The 21,956-nt window shown below is 43.1% G+C and overlaps 4 protein-coding genes across 4 annotated transcripts in view; 3 read left to right on the top strand and 1 right to left on the bottom strand.

Annotated features, from left to right (window-relative positions):
* Positions 1-21,956, bottom strand: part of LOC108599553 (protein furry) — a 40,629-nt gene that overhangs the window by 2,138 nt on the left and 16,535 nt on the right. Inside the window, 16 exon segments of the mRNA XM_033293812.1 lie at positions 522-1,181; positions 1,246-1,762; positions 1,824-1,876; positions 1,878-2,399; positions 2,402-2,943; positions 2,946-2,992; positions 3,033-3,166; positions 3,168-3,197; positions 3,199-3,430; positions 9,759-10,079; positions 10,145-10,250; positions 10,301-10,472; positions 10,529-10,685; positions 10,727-10,830; positions 10,885-11,018; positions 11,078-11,197. Of these exon segments, the coding sequence (XP_033149703.1) occupies positions 522-1,181; positions 1,246-1,762; positions 1,824-1,876; positions 1,878-2,399; positions 2,402-2,943; positions 2,946-2,992; positions 3,033-3,166; positions 3,168-3,197; positions 3,199-3,430; positions 9,759-10,079; positions 10,145-10,250; positions 10,301-10,472; positions 10,529-10,685; positions 10,727-10,830; positions 10,885-11,018; positions 11,078-11,197 (3,851 nt within the window).
* LOC108599556 (serine protease 1) lies at positions 4,939-5,927 on the top strand. Its single transcript, XM_017986450.2, has one exon. It carries the CDS (start codon positions 4,944-4,946, stop codon positions 5,736-5,738), a length of 795 nt encoding a protein of 264 aa, XP_017841939.2. The 5' UTR covers positions 4,939-4,943; the 3' UTR covers positions 5,739-5,927.
* On the top strand, positions 8,932-9,728 carry LOC108597891 (serine protease 1). Its single transcript, XM_017984510.2, has one exon. The coding sequence runs from the start codon at positions 8,932-8,934 to the stop codon at positions 9,709-9,711; it is 780 nt and encodes a 259-aa protein (XP_017839999.2). The 3' UTR covers positions 9,712-9,728.
* Positions 12,072-21,299, top strand: LOC108598068 (galanin-like G-protein coupled receptor npr-9). The gene is made up of 7 exons (XM_017984682.2): positions 12,072-12,725; positions 15,381-15,523; positions 15,584-15,828; positions 15,973-16,091; positions 17,268-17,389; positions 17,570-17,637; positions 21,096-21,299. The coding sequence occupies exons 1-7, from the start codon at positions 12,072-12,074 to the stop codon at positions 21,191-21,193; spliced, it is 1,449 nt and encodes a 482-aa protein (XP_017840171.2). The 3' UTR covers positions 21,194-21,299.

Raw genomic sequence — 21,956 nt, 5'->3', positions numbered from 1 at the left:
TCGAGTACAGTTGGTAACAAAAAGAGGCATGCAAATCGACAAGGCTCAGCTCGAATTGGTAATGTGGGAAAGAATAAACTTTGTTAGATGATACATGATGCAGAAAGAGCCAAAAAATAGACACACACACACACACACATATATACAGTTATATAAATGCAAAAGCTACACGTGAAAAATTTAGTAACATGTTCCTTTACCTTGGAGCAAATAGAGTTTATGAAATCGTCCTATAATTAGATTTGGATCGGTATTTTTTTGGTTTTTGTTTTTTGGTTAATGATGAGAATGTCGTGTTAGTTAGAGTTTTGTATATTGGATTGGTTTTTGTATTGTTTATGTTTTTTTTTGTTTCACATGAAAGAAAAAAGAAGTAGAAATAAATAGTATATGCGTATACAGATGAAAGCAGGAGCTGATAAAAGGCTAGCGCTAGGGGAGCTCAAAGCATGCTCTTTGCTATGTACAAGCCGACAATGGAACCAACCCCAGTGAGGCCTTCTAACAGCCGCATAACCTACCGATGGCGACTTGGGTAGACCCACGCGCTGTCCACACGTGGTCAGCAGATTCACCAGACACTCCCGCACGCGACACTGCGACATCCAGGGACGCTTCCAGCCGCTAAGCGGCACCGTATCCGCTGGTGACAAGCTGGCGCTGCGACGCGGCGAGTTCGGTGTGCCCACCATGCTGCCCAAGCCAGCAACATGTTGCTGTTGCTGCTGTAGCTGCTGCTGCTGTTGTTGCTGTAGCTGCTGAGCAGCAACTGCTGAGGCAGCAATGGCAGCCACATTGCTATGCGCACGTTGCTGCTGCAGCTGTGCGCTGGACTGCTGGGAAGGCGCCACAGTTACACTGGTGGCATTGGTCAGAGTCGAGTTGAGCGAGCTGCTGCCTGTGTTGGAGGCGGCACCACCACCACCACCACCCACAGTGGGCTCCTCCGTTTTGAGCAGTATGCGACGTCCGATGAGCGGCGTTTGGGAAACGTCAAAGGTGAACTCCATGGTGCGGCCGGCCAGTTCCTTTTTACAGAACATATCCGAGTCCGGATATGCGCCATAGAAGGAGAACGATAAGCCGGCGCTGCTGCCATCGCTGGGTGGCACCACCTGCAGCGATGAGCTGCGTGTTACAATCAGCTTGAGTATCTTCAATGAATCCTTCCAGTTGACAGTCTGACAGGCATAGAAAGAGAATTGCTTAATGCACTGGAATTTTTATGTTGTAGACTATACTTACATCCAAATATTTGCCTATGGCACGCAAGAGATCCGCGTTGATGGTTTGCGCCTGTGGTGCCGACAAGTCGACGTAGTGCAGCATGCAGTGTATGACATTCAGCACGGGCACCTGCACCTGCTGCGGTCCCTTCTCCAGCACCTCGATGAGGAAGGCGAGCATATGCAGACCCATGTGGGCGTAGGTGTCATGCAGAATATTTGACCACGCACGTTGGTTCCACTGGAACGACTCCTTGCAGAAGGTCTTGCGGCTGTAGAGCGTCATCACAGTGCCCAGATGCTCCAGCTTGGCGCCCAGCTCGGTGGACACGTGCGCAATGTTCTCAGCGCTGCGTATGCAAATCTCATTGGCGTCCTCATAGTGCAGCAGCATGTACGGCAGCAAGGCAATCACGTTCATGGGAAAGGCGCAGCTCTGCGTGGGATCGCAGACGGGCAGACTGAGCAGCGGGGCAAACTGTGCCAGCAGCATGATGGTTGGCTCATAGGTGGTGCTATGTGTGCAGCCCTGCAAAGAGTATTCAGTGTAAGAAAAGGTTGCGTGTCTTGTGGGGATTAGGCCACTTACCTTGAAGCAGCAGCGCATGCACACCCGGATAGGCGTTCCATTTGAGCTGCTGCTGCAGCTTTCTCCACCTTGTCGCGCGCATCGGGGCGATCCAGGGGCAGGCGATGCAGCACACGCGTCAGCAGACGCAACGCCAGCAGAAACTCATGCTCATAGTCCGACTCCAGCAGCGAGACCGACAGCCAGAACAGCTGCGCCAATATGGTCATCTTGTCATCCTGCGTGGCCGTATCGCCCAACATCTTGAGGCTCTGCGCGCTGCGTGAGCGCGACAAGGCGGAGCCGCCTGCCACGCCCACACCGCCGAACTTGCAGACAACGCTGCGCTCCAGCTCCATGCCAGAGGCGCGATTCCTAAGCTCCGTTTGCTTGTCACAGGGCGAGTTGTTGGCCTTGCGGCCGCAATAGGAAACCGAGTAGCTAGTGCTGCGTCCATGGCTGGGTATGGAGTAGTTGGAGGACTGTGGCGTCATGCCCGAGGGCGACTTCTTGCCAGGCAGTATGGAATTGGGACCGCCGTCCTTGTTATTCAAATTGGGCGTGCTCTTAAAAATGTCCTTCATCACATCCAGCGGCCTGAAAGTACCGAGTCCAGGCTGTCCACAGCGGCCTCCAGCGTCAGCAGCAGCTCCGTCACATAGCCCTGCATATCCTCACCCTGCTCGGCCACTGTTTCCACCAGACGCGACAGTATATCGGACAGCATGCGTGAGTTGATGGGCACATTGAGAGCACGGAAGATCTGCAGGCAGCGTCCGGCGTAATGACGCGAGGAGCAGGACAGACCCAGCTGCAGTGCAGTCTGTGCCCAGCGCTCAGCTATGCGCGCCTGTGGATAACTGTCCGCAAACACTTTCACCATATGCTTGAGGAAGCAGCTGAGCTGCTCCGCCGACTTCACTGCCCACACCTTGGCCGTAATGTCCTCGTAGTTCCACAAGGGCTGGCACGTATCGTGAGCCAGAAACTTGAGCAGGCTTTTGATGACATGCGCTATGGGCATGCTGGGTCCAGGCTGCGGTGGCGCATGCTCGTCCGCATTGATGAGCGGCACCTCCGAGTTCTCTGTATTATTCGGATTTATTTGCAGCGCCGCGGGCGTTGCTGCCAGCGTATTGGGCGTGGCATTTGCAGCCACCGCTGCTGCTGCTGCTGCGGCTGCCACTGCATTCGCCTGCTGCAGATGATGCGACGACAGCGTCTGCTGGTTGCTCGACTGGTTCGCAGCAATTATGGTGGAGCTGGACAGATTATGCTGCAGCGCATAGGCCGCCGCCTGCGGACTCACATGCAGCAGATAGCTATCGAATTGCTGATGCAGCTCTGTGAAATTGTTGTCAATCACTGGCAAGAGTCGGCACCGTCAGTCCCAAGTCCAGCTTTGCTTGTCTCGCTGTTCAGCAAAATGCGCGCCACCGTCAGATGATCGTTGTGCTCGGCCAGCACAATGAGCAGATTAACGCAGAGCTGCTTGCAGTGCTCGCGCACTATGATGCGCGTATGATCGAGTCCCAGGAAGAGGATGTGCAGCATTAGCGGCAAGTGCAGCGTCCAATCAATGCCCGGTATGCCGTCCACTACAATATCCGTGAGCAGCATGACGGCCACGTTGCAGCTGCAAAGTCAAAGCCAAAAATATATAAATATTATTATAAATTTATATAATGTCAACTATGGACAGTCGACGATAAAAGATTACAAAAAATATTTGAAATTAAATTTAAAAATTATTTCAAAATGTTTTTGTTTTTAGATTTGATAAACTTAAAGATTGGAAGTGCTAAACAGACGCAACATTCGTTGCAAGAATTGGGGAAAACTCAATTAAGTCTGGGTTAGTGTTAATTATAAATAGTTAAAAAAGTTAAAATAAATCTTTTAGTTAGTGTTAATTATTCATAGTTAAATATGTAGTTAAATAAAAGAGCAACAGTCTAACGTGCTCCATAGATTAATTGCAGTTAGAAAACAGCAAAACAATAAAAATAAATAGTTGCCATATATAAATCAATATATTGCAATTATTTAACATTTTATTAGCAACGTACTGCTCACTGCTTGTCTAACCGCCAACAGTCGAAGATGTACTGACCAGCAATTGGCCTCGCTTGCCGCCTAGCTGCCCCGCCTCCCACACATACATGTAAGCCGCTTGAGCCGCTGCTGCTCTTCACGAGCGAAGCCAAATGAGAGCATCGCTGTCTTTTGATCCTAAGCGCGAGAGAGCTTCAATGCTTTGTTGCTGAGAGCGCTCAATGTGATCGGATGATCGGTGATGGGGGTAAGTTAAGCAATTAGAGCCCGGAGAGCAAGGCTGCCTACTTGATGCTCAGTCAATTGAGTTTTTGTTAGTGTGGGGGCAATAAATGTGGGTGCAAATCAAAAACTCCTACACGACTAAAGTACACTCACTGCACTCGACAATTTGTTCGAATGGAAGTAATATATTTTAAATATATATGCATAATAGATGGCATCATTTAGATTGAAAACCTGACCGGAAGCAATAAAAGCTCTGCTCTGTTTCGAGTTGTAATCGCAAGTGTTGCTTGCCCAATTTATTCAGGCTCTTGAGAGCCAGAGAGCGAGAGAGCGTCAACAGGGTGAGCACCTCAACAAACAGCAACATGCCAACTTATCCTAATTAACAACAATTATCAAATGCCTAAACAGTTAGTATGAGCTAAACATTTATAATAAAAAGAGTAAACGCATAGCTGAGTCATTTGTCTGCAGATTTGATGGCACATTAAACTTTATGCTCAATATGTGAAACTAATATTAATATTATGTGTATAATTTTTGAATATTCTTCACTTCAGTTAAAAGATTTCTAGGCAACACTAAGCTAATGCTAATAAATAACACATATTGTTTAATTACCATTTAAACTTTTAACTTCCTGTGGTGTCCTAGTTTGTGCTTTGCGCTCACACATTTGCAATTCGCACTTGACTAACTATAATTAGTTATCACAAGAACCGGGAAACATGAAACAAAACAAAGTCTGAAGCAAGCAAGTTCAACTAATTAAAGCCCACTTCACTAATTACTGACAAAGTTTGGTAACCTGCTCTATATAAGCTCCACACAATTTACCGAGTTTATATTTGCAGGGCAAGTTAAACATGAAACTGTTGCTTTTAGTTTGCTCTGTGGCTTTTGTCGCAGCAAGTGGCAATGACAATGACACCTACCACTTGTCCGAGCAGGAGCAGCCACAGCCCGAAAACATCATCACCAATGGCTATCCTGCCTATGAGGGCAAGGCGCCTTACATTGTGGGCCTCATGATAGGCAGGGACAACAGCAACGTTCGGAGTGTCTGCGGCGGCAGCATCATCGCCCACACTTGGGTGCTGACCGCCAGGCATTGCCTCACCAGCGCAGACTATGCGGACATACACTACGGCTCCAATCGTGGCTGGCAAGGCCAATTCTATCACAAGGTGCGCAAGCAGCACTTTATACTGCACCACAATGAGCAGAACGATGTGGCCGTCATACGTACGCCTTATGTGGACTTCACATCGCTCGTCAACAAGGTCCAACTGCCCAAGCTGAGTCAGCGCAACGAACGCTTCGTCAACTGGTGGGCCGTGGCCTGCGGCTGGGGCGGCATGGCTAATGGCAAACTGGCCGATTGGCTGCAGTGCATTGACATTCAGATCATCAGCAATGAGGAGTGCGCCAGAACCTACGGCAGTCTGCCCAATCAAGTGTTGTGCACCCGAACCACAGGCGGCACTGCAACCTGCGGTGGCGACTCTGGTGGCCCCTTGGTCACCCACGACAATCCCATTCTGGTGGGCATTACTGCGTTTGGTGTCTCCGGAGCCTGCGACGCTGGAAATCCAGATGGATACATGCGTGTAACCCACTACTTGGACTGGATACGCGAGAAAACGGGCGTGTTTTATTAAATTGATATACAATTGAACTCAAATAAGCAGAAACTGCAATATGAACTACATTTAAATATTGTTTTATGTTATAGCTAAAAACTTATTTCAGTTTATGCAGCATTGGAGATTGAGATTGGAAATAAACAATACAATTCTGTAAGAAGCGAACTGGAACAAGATCTAATGTAAAATCTATTTAAGCTCTGCCCAATTGTAGCCATAGGTACATCAGTCTGAATATATAATCAATGCTAATGACAGCAACACTTAACTACGCCTAATACGACTGACTTACAACTATAAAATGCAACTTCAATTTTCACAACTCTACAGTAATAATCCAAGTGTTGTCACCAGTATTGTTAATCACCGGTCAAAACCATAAACAAGCGTTTTTGTGATTTATTTCAGATTTTTAAATATTTTTTTTATCGTTTTTTTCGATTTGCGGGGGATGGGGAGGAAATAAAAGCGTTCAGGTTTGGATATAGGAGCACCTATGTATATACCAAATTTGGTTCTCTAGCCATTGTTGCTGAGAAACAGTGCTCACAAACATTCAGAACGGACAGACGGTACGGACATGGCTATATCGACTCAGTTTGTATGTTATAACAAATATTTTATATATTTATTAACATATTAGACATCAAACTTATCAGTTCAGTGTGATGTACCAACAATTTTTACCTTACATAACATAGGAAACTTAATGGAAAACCAACTCGCTAACAAAAAAAAAGAAAATTTATTTATTTATTTTAATTGTAGCCTAGAATTAAATTCTATGGTACAAATTGGTATTGCCAGAGCAACAAAGGCCTTCAGGCTAAACCTATTTAAGATATATTAATCTATTTAATAACTCCTGGAATGGAACAAGTATATGCAACACCTAATCGTAATATCAACACTCTCAGTTTCATTTGCGTCAGTCTATTACATAATGCCAGTTAAATGATGCAATACAAAGTAGCAATGCTAATGACTGCAATCATTAAATAACTGTTAATAAGCCTTATTGACTTCCAATGAACTCAACTATAAAAGGCAGCTTACATTTCCACAGCCCCCACAGTAATAATGCACGTGTTGCCAATTATATTATTATGTATTTCCCTGGCGCTTGCAAGGAGCGAGGATGCGTTGGATGAGGCGTCATCGCATAACATTATTACCAATGGCTATGCCGCAAAGCAGGGAGAAGTGCCCTACGTTGTGGGGCTGGTGCTGCGATTCAATGGCAACGCACGGCAATCCATATGCTCGGGCAGCATTATATCCAACACTTGGGTGATAACGGCGGCTCATTGCCTCGTTGCAGACTTGGTGGATGTGCACTATGGCTCCAATTGGTCCTTTAGAGGGACAATAAAGCACAGAGTGGCCAGACAAAACTTTATTGTGCATGAGAATCCTTTGAATGACATCGGACTCATACGCACGCCTCATGTAACCTTCAGGAATGCCATCAACAAGATCGCTTTGCCCAGGCTGGTTGACAGCGAGGAATCCTATAGAGGCCACTGGGCCACTGCCTGTGGCTGGGGAGTGCAGGCTAATGGCAAGCCTGCCGATCGGCTGCAGTGCATCGATGCGCAGGTCTTGAGCAATGATGTGTGTAAGCAAACTTATCGACAACTGCCCGATCATGTGATGTGCATTCAGACTTTGGGCGGCATTTCGACCTGTACAGGTGACTCTGGTGGTCCACTGGTTAGCATCGATAACAGCACTTTGATTGGCATTACATCGTTTGGCTCAAGCGCTGGCTGCACTGCGGGCTCTCCAGCGGGCTTCACGCGCCTCACCTCGCACTTGGAATGGATTCAACAGCGAACTGGCATAAGCTACTAATGCGCTTCACTTCACATTTACATATGCAAATAAATCAAATCCAAGGCATTATATACATACAGCATCCGTTTATTGATGGTGAATTTAATACCATGAAGTTTCTATCGCTAAACTAACAGTAGCAAACTCCCACCCAATCAGTTTCAAATCAAATGACAAGGAAAACAAAGGCAAATATCAATAAAAACTGTGCCGAAACTGGATCAGCTTTGTACAAAGGTTACATAACATAGCAGAATCAAATGAAATTTTGCTAGGGCAACATAAACGTTTAAGGCTTAACTATTTCAAAAGCTGCTGGTCTAGTGCAAAAGCAAATAGATTGATATAAATCGGTGTTAAGTAATCCATGTCGCTTTACTGCAAAAGGTAATATGTAACATAAATGATGATTATGAGCAACGATGAGTGCAGACAAGTTGAGAGCAATATGCAAAGGCGACTCTGGCGGCCCGTTGGTTACACTAAACGATTCCATACTGGTGGGCATTGCTGCGTTCCATGAAGGCGTTTGCATCAGTGAAAATATCGGAGGCTTTACGTGTGTCACCTCGCAATTGAATTGGATACGCGAAAATTCTGGCGTTGCATATTAATAATACTAATAATAAACTAAAGAGACTCTCTTGGATGTAGCTACAGAATTAAAAAGGACATAAGTCCTTTATTATAAAATAACTTTAAGCGAAAAAGTTTGAAATTAATTTACTTAAAGGCAAACAAATTTAATAGCGAAATGGGATTTTTCAATCTATGTTGTATTAAAGTTTGTTGCTAACAAACAATAAACAATTGGAATTTAAACTCTAAGCACTGAATTGTAGTAGTAAATTACCTATAACTTATTATTGCATTTATGAATTTTTCTTTTTTTGAAGATATTAAAAGTCAAAGTTTTTATAAACTGACTGAAGATTACTAAACATTTTATATAAATGTAAAAATAGTTATAAACGAGCGAATTAAATAAGCAATTTATAAAAACAAATTAATGGACAATTGAATTACCTACATTTTGATATACTATAATACAAATGTATATATTAGCTAAGTCCTTACTAAGGGTCGTAAATGGAGGATGCCAAAATTTAAGTTTCTGATGCTTTATTGATTTTTTAGTGAAATACTTAAATTATTTTTATCAATAAGACACACGCGTTTTCATTTCTAAGTAAATTAAGAGTTAAAATCAATAAGCACAAAGGCAAATTTAAATTTGCTTGCATTTACAGTTAATGCCTTAAGCCATTAGGCAAATCGTGCATTACTTATCGGCCACATCATTAGCTTTGCAATAGCTGCGCATGGCTATAAAAAAAGAGCCACCAAACATGTGGAGCTTATTGGTGAAGACATGAGGTACTTGCTAATACTGATTTGTGTGGCTTTGGCCAAGGCCGCAGACAATGAGACGGAGGTGGAGCTGGAGCCCATCATAACCAATGGCTATCCCGCGTATGAGGGCAAGGCGCCGTATATTGTGGGACTGCTCATTGGCACCGACGGCAACAATGGCAAGGCCGTGGGCGGTGGCGTGATCATTGCTCACACTTGGGTCTTGACGGCGGCGCATTGCCTGACCACGGACTATGTGGACATACATTACGGCTCGAATCGGGCGTACAATGGGCAGTACTATCATCGAGTGCGCAAGAATAATTTCATACGCCACCATCTGTGGCCCAACACCAATGGCAATGACATTGGATTGATCAAAACACCGCATGTCGACTTCCATCGCATGGTCAACAAGGTGAACCTGCCCACGTTTAACCAGCGCAACGAACGCTTTGTCAACTGGTGGGCCGTGGCCTGCGGCTGGGGCGGCATGGCCAATGGCAAACTGGCCGATTGGCTGCAGTGCGTCGATATACAGATTATGAGCAATGATGAGTGCAGCAGATCTTATGGATCGCTGCCCGAGGGCATTCTATGCACTAAAAGTCCCAATGGCAAGTCGATATGCGGTGGCGACTCGGGCGGTCCGCTGGTTACACACGACAATCCCATTCTGGTGGGCATTAGCTCGTTCGTGTCGGGCGCAGGTTGCACCAGTGGCGCACCCGCAGGATTTACGCGCGTCACTGCCCACTTGAATTGGATACGCGACAATTCTGGCGTTGCTTACTACTAGACAACTAATAAACTAAAGAGCTGCATTTAATTAACTTGAGCACTTACCGATGAAAGCCGCTGATGGGCAGACTAACGTCTGGCAGAAACTCAGTGAGTGGCGCAAAGTAGCCGCCGTACTCCGGCATGGGCAGCGGATGTGGATGCGCATTTGTTGGCGCCTCGGCGGCATTGCGTAGCTCCACATTCTCCTCCTGACGCAGCTCCGGATCATTGATCAGTATGTCCTCGGGGCGTGGCAGTATCGAAGGTCCGGAGGCGGCGCGTATTTTGTCAGCGCCACGCGGCGGACGACTGCCGCCCGAAATGGGCGTGACGGCAGCAGCAGCGGCAGCATAGGCGCGTATGCCACTGTCGGATTTGCAGGTGCTGCTAGCACAAAATAAAAAAAAGTTAAGCAGTGAATTTAGATAAAAAGTAGGCGCCAGACTTGCCCAATTTTAATGGGATCCTCGCCGCTATGCCGCTTGGTGTGTATAGTGCCCTTCTCCACGGTAAGATCCTGAGTGCGCGAATCGTTTATGCCGCCCACAGCTTGACCTGTAAACAAAAGATTAGCGCTTAGTTGTGGCAAGCGTGAGCGAACTTACCATCGGCACTGTGACTGGAGGCCTTGCGCATGCTGGTCAGTCTATAAAAAGGCGGCGTCTCGGTGCGTTCAATGAGGCAATTGAGCGTTTCCACTGTCTGCAGCTCAGCCATGAGCTCATCCAGCAGACGATCCGGACAGCTGCGCGCCAGATAAAGCGCAACGCGCTTAGCCTGCAAATTAGACACATGAATTAAAACTAAAGACAAAGTAAGTGGGAGCTACTTACATAGGGCAGCAGCTCAGTGGGCGCCATGCCACTCATAATAACCAAATAGCGCAGTATAACCTTCAGATTGTTTGGCCAAAACTGGCATAAGGTGCCCCAGAGCTCCTCAATGTCGCGCGGATGCGCATCCGAAAACTGTTAAATGAAAATTAGTTTGCTTGTTTGTAGCTGCTGCTGCTTGCTCGCTGCTCGCTGCACTTACCTTGGCTTGTGATATACAACAGATTGTTGAGTATCATCTCAGTTGCCTCGGTGGAGCCCGTGCCCTCGCGGCGTCCACGCGTGCCCGAGTCCGGAAAATACTGAAAGAAATTTGTCAGAACTGTGTGCAGTTGCATTACGAGTTGATTGCTTACCATAATGTAGGAGAGCGGCGTGGCGGGCGGCACGCTGGTGGCCACCAGTTCCATATTCTGCAGCCAAGGCAGCAGGCACTGCAGCAACAGCGCGCGCACATCCTCGCGAGCGCTTTGGAAACGATGCGTTATCTCTGCAAACAGCAACAGAAGTTAAGCAAAGTTAATTGTTTGGCTTTGTGTGCGCACTTACCCGAAAATATGGACATGGTTAGCTCGGGTCGCAGCTGTGCCAGCTGCTTGGATAGAAAACGCTGCGAGCGACAATAGACGCTGCTGAGCAGCACATCCAACGTGCCCACTTTGTAGTCATCTGCAAATAGAGTAGCAAAAGGCATTAAACGAAGCGTGCAACATGCGCTGGCGCTGAAGGGCTAAGAGCAACTGACTTGACTGAACTTTCCAAAGCTTTAAGCCGGCGAGCCAAACGCTACAATTTGTTTACAAACATTTTGTACTTGTTGCTTACACCCAACCCTGACCTTGTTAACTTTGGCCAAGCCATGAATGGGACGCTGTCGATTGCCAATGCGCCGGCGCCAATTGAAAGCAAAAGCTTTCCTTGGCGCCTTCCAGGCACGCACAGTTTATAAAGCCGCTTTGGTCATTGTCTTGGCTTAGTTGCGCGCTAATTGTCCTGCGGGTCGCACAGGAGCGTGCGGCAAGTGATCAAGTTTACATTTTTTTGGCAAAGTTGTGACAATAAAAAAATAAAAATTCTTTAAAAAGTTTGCGCAAAGTTTGACTTGACAATTTATAATAAAATAAAGCAAAAGTCTTGTTAAAAAAAAGTTTTATTCCGCATTGAATTGAATTGAATTGAATTTATTTTCTGTTTGGTTGCGCAAAGCAAATCATAAGCTTGATTTGACTTCAGTGTACAAGCGAAATTGCAATTTTGAAAATTTAAGCGCACACAGTATGCCAGAGCCGATAAAAATTTGCTTAAGCGCCAAATACTTTCCTTGCAGCTGTGCTATGCGCTGAGATTGTTGGCCCAAGTGGATTTCAATTAGGCAATCATGAAGTGCAGGAAGCAGTGAACAGCGCAATTAATTAAATAGTTTGCATTGCCTTGTTGCTGAGTTGAGTTGGCTCAAAGGCCAACAAGTGCTAGCCAAGTTAGTAAACAACAAACAGTGAGTAGTCACTCAAAGTGGCCGCAGGACAAATTGCTGCCTGTCAATATGGAGATAAATCCCTGCCTTGAAGCCGCCAACTCAACGCACAACATATCAACAACCATGGACGACAACAACAGCACGCGCTGTTACAATCTAACCGAGCAGAAGAATTCGAGCTTAGAGGAGGATTTGGAGTATGGCGAGAATGCGCAATTTCTGGCGCTGGCGTTTATGATCAGCGATTGTGTAAATAAATATTATGTGCCCATCATTTGCTGCACGGGCAGCATTGGCAACATATTGTCGGTGTTTGTGTTCTTCATGACCAAGCTGCGTAAATTATCGTCGAGTTTCTATTTGGCTGCGCTGGCCATAAGTGACACCTGTTTTCTGATTGGCCTGTTTGTGCAGTGGCTGAACTTTCTCAATGTCAACATCTACAATCGCAACTACTTTTGCCAGTTCTTCACGTTCTTCAGCTACTTGGCCAGCTTCTGCTCGGTGTGGTTCGTGGTCGCGTTCACCGTGGAGCGCTTCATAGCTGTCATGTACCCACTGAAGCGACAAATCATGTGCACGGTTAGGCGCGCCAAGATAGTCCTGCTCGGCTTAACATTCGCCGGCTGCCTGCACTGCCTGCCCTACATACTGATGGCCCAGCCCGTCTACAGTGCGAAGCTCAATGGCACCGTTTGCGACATAAATACCACATATAAGGTAAGCCCGAGGGCTCCACAACGCCCCACAACGCACTCTAACAATTTCGACTATGTTTCGACTTTGTGCGCCTGCCACATCTAATGCATATTTCCAATGGCATGCCACAGAGTGGGCTCTGTCTCTGTCTCTGTCTCTGCCAGCCATCGAAAGTTACAACATTTTTCTCAACAACAAAAGCCCCACAGAAAAGGTTCCCACAACGACCAGCCGTACACACATATCGTATATTTTTAGACATTTGTATGAATTCAGCAATTTCAATTGACAAAAATTCTGTATTGTTGCTTACATTTAACATTTGGTCGCACTTAAAGCAGCAGCCAACAGTTTGACTGTTTAGGGGCGCCTACACACACTTTAAACTTGCTCACTTGGCTTAATGTGCATGAGAGGATTTGACTCAAGCTATGCCAAGCAATATAAAGCACATACTAATAAGCTCAAAGCAACAATAACTTGATTATCTGCTTATTTATAGAAATGCTCCAAATGCTTGTCTTAATATCTTAAAGACTTGTGCTTAGAACTTTTAGCTTATATTAAATGCTAATCAATTAATCAAACTAATAACTTGATTATCTGCTTATTTATAGAAATGCTCCAAATGCTTGTCTTTATATCTTAAAAACTTGTGCTTAGAACTTTTAGTTTATATTAAATGCTAATCAATTAATCAAACTAATAACTTGATAATCTGCTTATTTATAGAAATGCTCCAAATGCTTAAAGACTTGTTGCTTACATATTAAATGCTAAGCGTATAAATAGCCCAAGTGTAATCAATTAATCAAACTTTGGTGTTAACTGCTGCGTTTGCTTAGGCGTCAATTGACAATTATGTAGCCCAGGACAACAAATTATGAGCAACAGAATGTGGCACAGAGCACAGCAGCATGTCGCAGCATATAAATGCAAATGAACATGAAAATTCAATAAGCGACGACAAGCTGCGTTCGTATTGGCGCATCAAGTATACGCCACCAACGCAAATATTCTTTAGCGCTAACCACAACGTTAGCGTAGACCACACAAACGTAGGCAAGGCTAAGGCAAACAGCAAATAAAATTAAACGCAGCGCCTAACTAAGAAGGTGCGCCCCAAAAAAAATAAGAAGAAGAAAGTGTATTGTGTGCTGTCATAGTGACACTTTTCATTGTCCTTCGATAAATCTCGTATTTCTGTTTGCCTGTCGTTTTAAGTTTGGTTGGAAATTCGAGAGCACCTGCGAAATGAAATTACCCAAAAAAAAAATAAAAATAAAAAGGGAAAGTAACATAGGAAAGAGCTGCTATTAGCCAAATTGGCTGTAAATGTCAACTTAAGCGTAAAGTGACACGCCCACTACCAAAATGATGGAGTGCCTTTTTTTTTTTAATCTATGTGTGTGTGTGTGCAATTATGAAGCACAAATTCAATCAGCGCATTAGAGCCAGAGCCAGAGCCAGAGCCAGACCCAGGCTAGCTGCATATTATTGTAAAATTTATTGGCTGTCATTGCTTCATGGCTAATTGACGAAATTGCTGCGAGGCATTCAATTGGCCACAAGCGTAGCTACAAATTAGGCAGCAAATTAGTTTTAAAAACGTATCGCAACAAATTGAATTTGCCTGTAACGAACTCTCTATTGACTGGGCATGAATGGCAGGCAAAAACATAGAAAAATGTATAAAATAAAAGTTTGCAGCACATTTTAGGTGAAGTCACTGCAAATAAATAATCAATACAAGTCAAGGGAACGCAACTCAAAGCTATTTTCGCTTCGTAGGCTTGACAGCTTGTAAGCCTCTAGCTATAAGCACAACTATTTGAGCCACAAAGCTGTTTATGTCAGCAATAGACATCATATTTAACATGTTATGTATACGCCTGTTGGGCCAAGCAATTATTACAGCAGCAGCAGCTGTGCTATTCGTACAAAAGAATTGATTAAAATTGTCAACAGCTGGCCAATCAAATTGTAGCACAGGCTACAAATTGTAATTGCACATGTCACACAAGTTCGTCCTGCCAGCACATAAAGCATAAAGACGTATTGTGGGCAGCATAACTCTGTTATTTGGCATAACTAAACTAACCAAAGCGGTGAGACTGAATTTCAATATTCTTATTGAGCGCATGCTGCAATGTTGGCACAAACATTGAGGTTTCGTTCAATATTTGCCAGCTAAAGGCGCTGTAAACTTAATTAAAGTAAATAATACAAGCTTAAGTTGCAGTTGCTACAGGCTAAACAAGCTGCAAGGATTCTCAGCAATTTTTGCGCACATGGCTGACAGAGCAATTTAATTGCCTGAGCTCATTATTTGGGCATCAAAATTTGCCCGGAATGTTATACAATAAATAACAAGACCGCATTGCTTGGCTGTGCAAAATTAATTGCGTTCGAGGCAATGCCAAAACATTTACGTAACTCATTGTGCGAATAAGCAGACGCCTAGATAAACGAAAGGGGCGCGCGCGGGGCAACAAATATGAAGGCAGCTGGCTAATGTTAGAGCCATTAGCAACTAAATTGGTCAGCAAAGCGTAGAATATTTTAATAGATTTAAATTAAATTAAGCGCGCGTTTGATTTGCACTACAAGCGTAAAAGCTGTTCAAAGCCAAAAACTTGCTTAGTTTAAGCTTATTAAGCTTAATTACAATTGCAGGAACAAATGGCGCTGTTCAATTATTGGGACTCCATTGTGGTCTATGCGCTGCCCTTTACCACAATCACAGTGCTGAACACTTGCACCGGTTGCACTGTCTGGAAATTTGCCACAGTGCGGCGCACGCTGACAATGCACAAGATGTGAGTATGCAAAACCTTAAGAGATGCACCAAAGTATAAGCACAAATGTTTCATGCACAGGAAGCCGCAGACGAGCAATCTGCAGTTGCATGCAACAAGCAGCAGCAGAGGCAGCATCACAGCAGCTACCAGCAGCACCAGCACGTTTCGCAATGCGGCCTCGCTGAAGCGTCAGAAGTCAAGCTGCACTCATCCGAGCGGACAGCACAGCGTCGCCGCCCGCCCATCGACAGAGCAGCGCCAGCAGCAGCAGCAGCAGAACGATATTAGCTCACAGCCGCATAGCGAGTTAACACAAAAGTCAGGTGAGTGTTCAGTATTAAAGTTTTCAGCAAAACTTTGTGCAACAAATTGCCACACATGACAGTCGAAGCGCAAAAACTATTTAGCCAACTTATGTGCCATTTGGCTGTGAATTTATTAAACTGCTTTGTTCTTACTTTTGGCAGGACGCCGCAAAGTGAACTCATCGCAATTGAAAGTTACCAAAATGCTGCTGATTGTCTCCACAGTCTTTCTGTTGCTCAATTTGCCAAGCTGCTTGCTGCGCATCGAAGCATATTGGGAGGTAAGTTACACATACGCACTGTTGTACGCACAACTTTTAATTGAAAAGCGGCATTTGTCGCATTATCATACAAAGCCCTTAGTTATTTGTTGGCACTTACTTGGCTTTTAATTAAATGCAATCAGTGTTGTCAGTTGCAGCCACAACTATTTAGAGTTTTATAGCTTGATTAACTTTCAACTTCTTAGCCTACGAAACCTGCAGCTTCGGCAGCTGCTCAACTTTAACTTCAGTGGCAAGCTAAGCACATTAATTAAATGTTTAAATAAGCTGAGCTAAGCAGCACTAAGCAGCTTACGCTTAAGCAAGCATAAATTTTGTTTAAAAAACTTAATAAATCCAAACGCATATGTTGCATGCTACACATCAAAGGGCATCAAAAAGTTGTCGCTTAGCAGGTGTGAAGCTCTTAACTGTGCATGTCATTTGCCCCACCTAATTATGCTTTAATTAGTTTTGCATGCTGCTGAGTCGACTCGACTCGAGTCGTAAAAATTATACAAGTTGAGCGGCGGCAAATTTAACAAGCCAAGTTGCTAATGTTGTTTGCCAATGCAAAAGGGCAAATGTAAATATTTTTGCGCATTGATTTTTGGCCACGGTCAAGTTTCAAGTTTCCTGAGCCCTGAGCGAACAATAACAGAATAACAGAAGCTGAGCAACCAACAGAGGCTTCAAAAAGGGGCCATGTGTACACATCAATTGGGTGCACGCTCTATTTGCCACATGCCAGTTGTTGCCACATGACGCTGTATAAATTTCAAATGCAAAACACGTCAAAATCTTTCATGGCCTGAATGTTATTTGGGTATCGTTTTTCATTTTGCCTGCACATGTGTAACTGTACAAATGCATGAAAATTAAATTGGGAAATCGGTAAAGCGACAATATTTGAACATTGATGGCGAGAGCACAACTTAATTGAGCGTAAGGTTTGACATCTGAACTAATGGCCCGGAAATGATGAGGCCTAAAGTTCAACAGGTCACACTGCTTAAGGCGCCTAACATAATTAAAAGGAATTTTTACCAGCCATACCGTTGTCAAAGTTAATCAAAGCAAATATCAAAAAAAAAAGGCAAATGTAGCCAAGACAACTACACACACACACACAGACAGACACACAATCATGTCATGCATGTTTATGAAATTTATATACTTTTCCTTTCAAAGCAGACACAAACTCCGTCCAAGGCTCGGAGTACAACAATTGTGCTTCAGTATATATTCAATGCGTTCTTCATAACAAATTTCGGCATAAATTTTGTGCTTTATTGCGTTAGCGGGCAGAATTTTCGGTAAGTAGTAAATGTCATGAAATTTGTTTGCATAAATTGTGCAATTTATGTTGAATGCATAATTTACATATTTATTTGTTTACATTGTGTGTAACATTGATTGCTCCTCGCTGTTATAATTATAACTATGCATTGACTTTAAATATGTTTTTGTGGTCTGTTTGGCTTTGTTTATTGCAGCAAAGCTGTGCTCAGCATTTTCCGGCGCGTATCGGCGACACAACGCGAAGGCAACACTCAAGTGACAGGTAGGCAAGCAGCACTTAAGCAAATTACATAATCCGCAGCGAACACACGCGACACTTGAGTAAATTTTAAATTTGTTTAATATTTGATGATTAACGAGCGTCAGAAATTAAAATGACACTAAAGCACTAAATTTAATTTACAAATTATTGCAATATCACTTACAAAACATCAAACAAGTTAATGATTAACTCGCACCACTTGCACAGTTGCCATGGACGAGTTGACCCTTATCAAAGTTCAGTATACGCTTGAAAAAATTTACATGCTGGCTGGCCCGAGCTATTGTCATAAAATCAATTAAATGGCACAAGCTTGCTCCCAAAATAGGCTTTCAGTTAAATTTAATTACCTACGCGAATTATAATCAATGCTAGTCAAACAATTGTCTACAATTTCATTGACAATCCACAGCGCTGAAAACTGTGCTATAAACTTTGCAAACTGTCAAGCTGAGTCGATCGTTCTTGCTGCTTCACAGTTTCGATAAAAACCGTCTGTGTGCTCATTATCGATAATTTGACACTACTGCTTTACTCATAATACGCTCGTTCGCTGTTATGCTAAAAAACAAGCCTTAAGACTGCTGGCAATAAATTGATTCGATGCTTTTACGATTTTGCTGTGCGCTCCCAACTCAGTTGCATAATTTATTAATAGCATGGGAATCGGAGCGCAAATTTATAGTTTGTTAAAAAAAAAAAGGAAAGCTATAAAAAAGCTTCAGCTCATGCACAGCGCATTTCAATTAAAAATTCATGCCAACCAACAAGACTGAGCAACATGAGCAGAGTTAAGCTGCGACTGTTCGCAAGCAAATAAACAAACAAACAAACAAACAGAGGGCGCAACGAAGCGCAAGTGAGCAGCAGAAATTGTGGAATGCAAATCAAATTTAAGTAAATGTTAAAAGCTGTAATTGGCTACAAAAGACTGACGTCAATTATCCTGTGTGTGTATGCGCGAGCACACACTTTACTTTACTTTACGTTTGCATGCAAATATTGACAGCTTGGCAACATGCAAGGTGTCATCAGAACGAAAGACACATCAAATGAAATTAACCTTGCCATTATTTAATATAAAATCTGAGCAAATATATGAGTTTGAGTGCTCAAGCTTATGCAATTTAAGTGCAGCCAGCGCAGCTGTCGCAAGCAATTGTTGCGCGCCAGTCTAAAATAAGACACAAATCACACGGCGCTATGGCAACAGTGCGAGCGACAGAGAGGGAGAGATAACTAAGCAATTTTTAAATAACATCAAATGTATACAACATCAAAATGTTTGTGTGTATGAAATGTTATTACGTAGTTAGATTTACTTGGAAAATCCGAGGCAACTGCTCTGTACTATTATTTCCGGCTACACATAACGCATAATGATTATTGTGTGTGTGTGTGTAGGCCGAAAGCCCATTTGAGTCGCTCAATTATAGGCCAATTGTTTTTCTGCCAACTGAACTGCATGAGTAGCTAAGGCAGGCCAAGCGGCTTAAAGCCATAGCTCTGCCATTGTGTAGGCCAAAGCCCATCAAACGCTACCAATACAACTTTAATGTCTGCATCAACAGGCTCTCGTTGCTGTTGCTGTTGATTCTATTTTTGTTTGCTTGGCCCAGCAAATATGTTCAAGGCATTCATTATGCCATTGAGCTAATCATTTTAGTCGCTAATGTTGCGCGCATATTTAAAATTGCAGTGCATTGCAGAGCTAATCATGATTTTTGATTGACTAAAGCACGCAGAGGCTAAAAGTTGCGTATACGCACAGTTGGAGTACGTGCCCTGCATGATTTCCAGCTAATACTTTGTGCTTTTGTATCGACTTTTCTCTCACGGGGAATTCATTACGCTCTTGTCTATTTCGCATTGAATTGACAAACGCCTTGGGGCACACTCACGCATGCTGGCGGCAATTTAATGACTGCCAAGTCAATCAGTGCGCAGCAGAGCAGCCGCCGAATCTGCTTAGCACTTAAAGCCAAACAAAAGTGTATCTATTTTATATGTGTGTGTGTGTGTATGCGCCTATAAATTAAGCTGGGCGTGGCTCTTCACAACCCCAGCGGAGACTTTGACCTCAATGCCAACGGGTCGCCAGCTTTGTACATATAATTTATTTAATCATTTGCTGCATGAATAGCTAAAAGTAAGACGCATAAAAGACGCCGCATCATCAGAGCATAAAAAATGCCAAAAAAATAAATATATATGCATTTTTTTTTTATATTAATAGTTGTTGACAGCGCATGATTTATGCTTACGCGTGGCCTTTAGCAATTGTCGAAACGCACAGCACTCAATTTTTAATTGGATTTTAATGCATAATTTAAACGAGCCAGTCATAGCCGCAGGCGAGGTTTGTGTTACAAAAAAAAAAGGCACACTGCTTTCTGGTGGAACATTTTTAATAACTTGTATGTGACAGAAGCGCTACGTTCTTTGCATAGCAAATATATTTACCATCCGGCAGAATAAGTAAAAAAAAAACCTTTAAAATGCCAAAAATAAAAACCGAAACCCCAGCACACGTTTTCACAGTTATTTATCAAATATCACACACACAGCGTGTGTATGTGTGTGTTTGTGTGTTGACTGGCAGGTGCATGATTGATTGGCAGAGATTGGCTGAAACACAATACGCCAACGTTAAACAATCGGAGCAGGCACATACGTTAAAATATTAGGCTTGACAAATCTGAATTCAATTAGCAAATATATATATTACGCATAATAAGCATAAAGACAACCAACATAAAAAACAATGCAGAACAAACTCAGCGCACAAATGTATGCTACACTTTTTTGTCTCTTGATATAACAAGTTAACTTAAAATTGCTGTTGAGTGTCACTCGTTTCGTTTCATTTTTAAGCTACAGTCAGCAACAGCGAAGCAGTAAAAAACGGTTAAGTTCGCTAATGCAAATACAAATCTAAAGCGAGACGCTGCCGCCCATTTGTGAGTCAGGTAAACAGCGCTAAAAGGGACTGACAGTAAATTAAAAGTATAACTTAAAAGCTGAGTTTAGTAAGCCGCAGGCTTAATACACTTTTGCTAACTGGCTTGCAGACGGGCTTTCCGCTTAAAATTGACCAAAGCTGCTTACAAATTATTATGTATAGCAGCTAAATTAGTTTATGCTGGGAAAAGGTATAAAAAAGTTCAAGGCTGCTGCCGTTTTGGCAAAAATAAATAATTATGCTATCGAACATGCGCTATACGTGAGACGCCTACACACATACACACACACTGCTATTTGCAGAAGTATTACTAACAATGCTCAGAAACTTGTTTGACGTCAAGTTAACTTAATATGCGCACAGCAATCAGCAACATGAGAGTTTAATGAGTTCGCATTTATGCGTATGTAGTGAGCTTAGCGCAATAAATTAAAAACTTTTAGTTACTTTTCGCACACACACGTAATAATGTTACTTTTTAACATTTCTTTGGCAGTTTCTGAGTATTGCCGTAACACGGGCACTTCAACTAGACGACGCATGATGACGCAACATTGCTGGAATGAGATGCATGAGCTGCATCCACTGAAATAAATCAAATCAGACTCTCAACATTGAACCCCCTGCTGCTTGTGAAGGAAAACGAGACATACGCAAAACAAAAACAGTCAAACAACTAAAAGGTCGAAAATAAAGAACAAAGCAAAGGAGAAATTTTAATTAAAATTGCTTAGGTAAACTCAGCTTCTATTAGTATGAAATATATATATAAATATTTGTTACTCTTTTCGAGTTCTATGTGACCAGCACATAATAAATGTTTAAATTTAAGCAAATGCAATTTGCCAAACACACACCGCAATTTAATTTGAATCAAATATAGCAAGCTTAATCCGCAATTGTATTAAAAATGTAATAAATGTAAATTATGTTCAATAAACAAAACAGACTTTTACTATCGAATTCCCAACAGCTGCAATTCCAATGAAAAGCAATTGCAAAAGGCCAGCAGAGACTTTAGCTGCTTAGCTCAACCAAAATGCCGGACCCAATTTAAATTTCCGGCACGCCAAGCTAATTACACACACACACACACATATTATTTAAATCAAAGTCAAACAAAATGACAAGACAAGCCACAAGGCTTTTAATTAGCTCGCGCAATTTAATTTAGATTTGGACCTGCGGCAAGTGTTGAAAGAAAACCCAAAAATTAAATTAGACTGACTCTGATTTAGCAAATACAATTCCAAGTATATCAAGCTGTCAGTTAACAACGTTATGCAAATTAACATGCATATAGCATAGAAAGCGAGCTTTCAATACAATTCAATCACCGAGAGAGAGACGAACAGAG

This window comes from Drosophila busckii, chromosome 3L (assembly GCF_011750605.1).
Source record: "Drosophila busckii strain San Diego stock center, stock number 13000-0081.31 chromosome 3L, ASM1175060v1, whole genome shotgun sequence".
NCBI classification, from domain to species: domain Eukaryota; kingdom Metazoa; phylum Arthropoda; class Insecta; order Diptera; family Drosophilidae; genus Drosophila; species Drosophila busckii.
This window is presented reverse-complemented; position numbering and strand designations above follow the sequence as displayed.

Excerpts from the sequence above, each read along its gene's own strand:
- LOC108599556 (XM_017986450.2), top strand. The coding sequence starts at position 4,944 with ATGAAACTGTTGCTTTTAGTTTGCTCTGTGGCTTTTGTCGCAGCAAGT.
- LOC108597891 (XM_017984510.2), top strand. The coding sequence starts at position 8,932 with ATGAGGTACTTGCTAATACTGATTTGTGTGGCTTTGGCCAAGGCCGCA.
- LOC108598068 (XM_017984682.2), top strand. The coding sequence starts at position 12,072 with ATGGAGATAAATCCCTGCCTTGAAGCCGCCAACTCAACGCACAACATA. Across the intron at positions 12,726-15,380 it reads ACATAAATACCACATATAAG|GAACAAATGGCGCTGTTCAA; the intron begins GTAAGCCCGAGG and ends TTACAATTGCAG. Across the intron at positions 17,390-17,569 it reads GTTAGCGGGCAGAATTTTCG|CAAAGCTGTGCTCAGCATTT; the intron begins GTAAGTAGTAAA and ends TGTTTATTGCAG.